At 55.0% G+C, this 6,000-nt stretch overlaps 1 protein-coding gene across 1 annotated transcript in view; it reads right to left on the reverse strand.

Annotated features, from left to right (window-relative positions):
• Positions 1-6,000, reverse strand: part of LOC103090145 (nuclear pore membrane glycoprotein 210) — a gene marked incomplete at its 3' end in the record, with an annotated part of 49,252 nt that overhangs the window by 24,384 nt on the left and 18,868 nt on the right. Inside the window, exons 4-5 of the mRNA XM_007457208.1 lie at positions 4,819-4,915; positions 1,891-2,041 (exon numbers count right to left, since the gene is read on the reverse strand). Coding sequence (XP_007457270.1) covers positions 1,891-2,041; positions 4,819-4,915 — 248 coding nt within the window. The remainder of the gene's footprint in view (positions 1-1,890; positions 2,042-4,818; positions 4,916-6,000) is intronic.

The following is a 6,000-nucleotide window of genomic DNA, read 5'->3' on the forward strand; positions in this document are numbered from 1 at the left end:
CGATTCTTGTGACTGCCGCCCAGGAAACACCTCCAGATCCCCTGGCTCTGGGGGCCAGGGAGGCTCTGCTCGCAACCCCAGAGGACTGTACATATGCGTGTCCTTTAAAAGCTGTTGTCTGGGGACTTCCCTGGTGGTCCAGTGGTAAAGAATCCGCCTTCCAACGCAGGGGACGTGGGTTCGATCCCTGGTCAGGGAACTAAGATCCCACATGCCGCAGGGCAACTAAGCCCGTGTGCCTGAACTAGAGAGCCTGTGTGCCCAAAGTACAGAGCCCACGTGCTCTGGAACCCACGAGCCACAACCAGAGAAGAGAAAACCCGCACGCCACAACGAGAGAGAAGCCTGTGTGCTGCAACTAAGACCCGACAGCGGCCCCAAAATAAATAAATAAATAATACATTAAAATCTAAAAAAAAATAATTAATTAGAAAAAAAAAAAAAGCTGTTGTCTGAGGGTCTGGCTTCTAACCAGTCTGGATCTGAATCCAGGTGCTGACTGACACCCTCCCCTTCGGGACAGAGAAAGACAAATAACATATGGTCTCACTTACATGTGGAATCTAAAAAACACAGCAAAACACCCAAGCTCACAGACACAGAGAACAGATTGGTGGATGGCAAAAAGCGGGTGGAAGAGGGTCAAGAAGTACCAACTTCCAGTTAAGATAAATGAGCTCTGGGATGCCCTGGATAGCATGGGGCCTATAATTAACAATACTGTACTGCATATCTGGAAGCTGCTCACAGCATAGATCTTAGAAGTTGCTATCGCAAGAAAAATATACTCTGTAACTACATATAGTGACAAATGTTAACTAGACTTATTATGATCATTTTGCAGTACATACAAATATCGAATCATTATGTTGTACACCTGAAACTACTATAATGTTGTATGTCAGCTATACCTCAACAGGAAAAACCAACAAGTTAAATAATATCTTTGATACATTAAAAAGAAAAAACAACCACACAGAGCACCCACCTTGGGCCGGGCTCTGAGGTGGATGCCTTCCACAGGCAGGACAAGGCCGCCTTTGCAGCTCAGTGGGGGCCCGGTCCCAGCCCAGTCCTGTGCCCCCATGGGGCCCAGGACACAAGGACACAAACTCCCCAAATACTAACTGCAATCCCAGGCACGCTGCAAGACTGTGCCGAACGTGGCTGCCTCACGTTTCCAAAACCCTCCAGGATTCCCAAACTACGGCTAAACCGCTGAAGAGAGTGAATTCTCATCTGTCACTTTAGAAATTAATCAGCAGATGTACCGCAAACTTCCCGCTTGGGCTGCAGGAACCAGGCAAACAAGAGGAAGATGCCAGATCTGCAGCTCAAAAGGAGGCCCAGGCAGGGCAGACCTGAGCCCACAAGAACCAGGAAGGAACCAGGCCTTGGCTAAACCCACTTCTCGCTGTCCTTTCTGCCCCTGCCCCACCTCCACTCCCAAAATGGGTCTTTGATGGAGAAGCAGGTGCTGGTGAGGCCAGACGATGGGGGGACGGGGTCGGGGGGTCCGGACTCCGAGCCCTCCACACGTGGGACCAGGCAACCAGTGTCAGGGCTGAAGGTGGGGCACAGGGTGAAATGGCTGGCGGACCCTGGGTGTTCCAAAGGCTCGGATGTGTCTCTACAGCAGGACAGGGGAGCTCACTGAAGATAAGCTAGTTGATGCCAACCCCACTGCTCCCGGACCTCCCTGGAAATTGAGGCGAGAAGATGCCTTGTGACTGAAGAGGTGGTGGCTCTGGTGCCCCGGCCACCTGTTCCTAAGCCGCGGCTCACACCAGACACCGTTCCCGGTAGGGCATCTCCTCTCTGCTACTAAATATGTGAGGGAACCGGTGGTCCAGATCCCGCCCCGGAGTGCAGGTGCCCGCCCGCGCCCACCTGGTACACGGCCTCCTGGATGCGTGCCTTCAGCTTAGAGCTCCCCGTCTTCATCCCGGACACCAGGACGGTGTCCCCCTGCTTGGCCGCCTTCTCCATCTCTGAGATGTAGGAGGGAGGGATGTACGTGGACTCCAAAAAAGTCAGGATGCTGGAAAAGGAACGTGCGGTCAGACCTGATGCGTGGAACCCGGGAACCTCACACACTCACTCTCTCCGAAGCTCCTGTGCGTGATGCCAGACCCCATGTAAGTGGTGCTGACCTAGTCGGTGCTGCCTAGAAACCTATCCCTGGAATGTCCTACCTCAGAACTGTCAACGTCCCTGTGAAACATGCAGATTCTCGGCCCCGGCCCGGCCCTTGGTCTGCAAGAAGCCTGGGGATCTGCATTTTATAAAAATCCCAACGTGATTATGATAAAAGGCAGGCACTGAAATTTGAAGACCGCCCGCTTAGTCAAAATGTTTTGGTCTCAGACGTGAAAGGTGAGGCTCACGGAAGCTGAGAACAGGCCCAGGACCACAGGCCCAGCCAGGGCCCTTCAGGGCTTCCCAGGAGTCCCAGCCCCCTTTCTTGGCCAGCTCCTGCATCTGGGAAATGGTTCAACGACCACGCCCTCCAGTGTTAGGAATGGGGAATCACATCGAATCCTACCTTCCCTGGGGTTAGGCTGTGGGGAGAAGGGAGGGAGAATTCAGGATGTGGTGGAATCCCCAGAGCATAGGCTGGTAAGCGGGCAGCCTGAGTCTCTCCCTGGCAGCCTGCGATTTACAGATAAGCCCTCCAGTTCCACCCGAATGCGAACAGTCAGTCGGACACGCTTTCATTCTCCCCAGGATCTGCCGGGCGCTATACTACGCAGTGATTTATTTCCTTGCCCAGTTTTACGAGGTGTCACACACTGAATTTAATGAAAACCCAGGACACTCTGGTTCCAGCACCCCTTAGCACCTTGGACTTCTGTCAGCATTCGACTTACATGCCAGGTGCTTGGAAGCTCCGGGGGCCGTCAGGGCAGGAAACAAGCTTGGTGGCACAAAGCGGGGCAGGCAACCAGCATCCCCTGAACATCTAGTATGTGCCGGGCCCAGAGAGGGGCTCTCACCCCTGTCAACGTGCTCGCCCACCCTGCCACCCTCAGAGGTGGAAACAGTGACACCGCCATCTGCTGCAGGAGGAAGCTGGTGCTCAGGTGGTCACAGTCCTTGATGACGGCCACAGGCAGGACATCACAAGGCCAGGACCGGAATGCAGGTCTCTTGGACCTAAAGCCCACATTCCTGGCTTACTGAGACCCCAGAAATTCCAGAGCTCAACCAGAGACAGAGGCTGACAGCCCAGCCCCCAAAGAGCTCTGACCCAAGAGGGCAACCTGGCTTGCACAGCATCAGGGCATGAGGGTGCCCACCGTGGAAATGGCCGTGAGCTGAGCCTGGTTGTGTCCTGGAACCCTGAGCTGGACTTTTGAAGGTGTAAACAAAAGGCCAGACTTGTAACTCCCCACAAAATACTTATCAATTGCAAGGGAGTAAGAAAGTGACTTCAGAGCAGGGCACCTGGCAGACCCCACCCTACCCAAGTGATGACAGCGAACAAAATCACTGATGGACCAACAAAATCACCATACGATGCAACGAGAATACGGAATCTCGCCTCTGTGATGTTCCTGCAAAGATGCAGAACTCTGGGTCTAATCAGGAGGAACGTCAGATAAACCCGGAATGGGGGAGGGTCTGTAAGATAACTGGACTACAGCCTTCATGAGTGCAACGTCCCAAAATTCGAAGAACGACCGAGAAACTCTTCCACGCTGACGGAGACTAGGAGAGACAGGACGGCATGCGGCAGGTGACCCTGGGCGGGCATGTTCTGCTACAAAGGATGCAATTGGGATAAACTGGCAAAACTTGAACAAGGTCTTGTGACTGTGGGCATCAGTGTTAATTCCCTAATTGTGATGACCGTCTTGTCAACGTGCAGGAAAACGTCCTCAGAGGTAGTAAATGCACATTAAAATAATTGGGGGTTACGGGCACCAGGGTGGCAGCTTGCTCTCAGATGGTTCGGGGAATCCACTTTCTGTACTACACTTGCAACTTTTCTGTAGGGTAAAAACTGCTGCAAAGTCTTTAAAAAAATAAGCCTTCCTCCCCCAAAAGGAACTATACTCTAACATTTTTATAATACAGCACGAGGCAACGCAGCATAGCAGGGGATCTGCACCGGCACCGGCCAGCAGAACCTTCTGTGATGGAAATGCTCCACGTCTGCCCTGTCCAGTGTGTGGTAACACCAGCCACACAGCTAACGAGCCCTTGACATGTGGCCAGTGCATCAAGGATCTGAATTTTCCACTGTACCTAGTTTAAATTGAAACAGCCAGGATAGGGTTCACGCCTACCACACTGCACTGTGAGAACCTATACACATCTGAGTTCAAGTTGTAGCCCCGCCCCTTACCAACCTAAGGCACGTGGACAGTGGTACGGAAGCCACACGGCTGTTGGGGGGACTGGCTGAGTCAAGATGGGTAATGAGTCCGTCTCACAAGGAGTCCGCCTGCAGGCCCACCTCCACCCCCGTGCCGGGGAAGGCAGCCTCCTGAGCCTGGAAGAGGTCACTGCAGGGAGGTCACCCCAGCCGGAACTGTCTCCCTGTTAGCTCACCCCCAGCGGGGCCGCACCCCACCCCTTGCCTGCACCCCGGGACAGCTCCCATTGTCTGCAACAAGCTTTCTCTTCGGCAGCTGGACAGCCCAGCCTCCTCGACGATGTCCCACAGAACACACCCCCGTGGGCTGCACAGGCAGCAAGGTTCCTGCACAACTGTGTGAGCCGAGGGGGATGATGATGATGGAAGCCCCCAGCCCACGTGGAGCCAGGCGACAACCCCCTTCCCGCCTCCCTTCCAAGGCAGGCGCCTCTTACCGGAGCGCGTTGTGGGTGTCCGAGTACCCGTCGGCCTCTGTGTCCTTCACGATCATCCAGTCAAAGACCAGCCCGGCCAGGGTGCTGAACGTGTTTCCTGTAGGAGCAGAGGGGCGCACCCGAGTTATCCCCCGGGGCCAGGGGCCGGGGACATGCACCAGCCCCTGCAGAGCAGGCGGCACTGCCTGAAGCCTCCAGCCTCCATTCAGCAGGGAGGGAGAGAGGGAGGGGAAATGAGGCTGAAACAATCAGGGTCACGTGACCGTGAGGAGTGAGCCCTGGCCTCTCGGGGGGAGCCGTGTCCTTCCTGCTGTACCTCCTGCCTGTGCGCACCCATCACCCCTCACGTGGGGAAGTGCTTTATGGTTTAGATGGTGGTTCCTGAGACTGTCACTCACTCCCCCCTCACCACCTCCCTGTGCTGGGAAAGGAACCTAGGCCGTCTGGTTTCATGTGCCCATCCTTGCCCCTCGGCCGAGATGCTGAGACCCTAAGTCCCGGGTGGAGGAGGTGGAAGATCGCAGAGCCAGCCTCGGCTCTGAAGCCCTGGCTGCCGTCCGCGTGCCTTGGACCAGACGCCAGAACACGCGGAGCCTGGCACGTGACTGGGCGACCACTGCCGGAGGAGCAGGACTCAGGGAGGGTCTGAAGCCCTCCGTAAACACCTTGTCAGGGTAACTGCAACACCTAGTTCTACGCAGACACCCAGAAACAGGGCGGGGGATGAAAACTGGGGCCTCAAAGGCCTGATCTGCTGGGAACTATGGTTTGCTTTTTCCGCAGGTGATGCTGATTTTACATTTTTTAATTGGATCCCATAATTTCAAATTAAGAAATGCAGTATACTGTATATCCAACTTGCAAGCTCAAAAGTCTGAAGACCCCGCTGCCTGGGCCATGCTCCCTCGGGTGATGAGAGGCTGGCTCAGCCTCTCCAGCTGGTCTGTCCCACTCCCCACACCACACCCTATCGCCCACACCCACTCCACCTCCATCATCTACATTCCTGCCTGGCCAGCCCCCAAAACAGAGCATGTCGGGCCCAGGAAAGCTCTTTCTTCACTGCAAAGCGCAGAGCATTTAGAGTCAGGCCCCACCCCACCTCTGAGGTCTCAGGGCTGTTGAGAAGATCGACAGGAGAAAGTACCCCCAGCGAGGTGCCTGGGGGGTGCCAGCCACCTC

This window comes from Lipotes vexillifer, unplaced genomic scaffold (assembly GCF_000442215.2).
Source record: "Lipotes vexillifer unplaced genomic scaffold, Lipotes_vexillifer_v1.1 scaffold4328, whole genome shotgun sequence".
Lineage (NCBI taxonomy): Eukaryota > Metazoa > Chordata > Mammalia > Artiodactyla > Lipotidae > Lipotes > Lipotes vexillifer.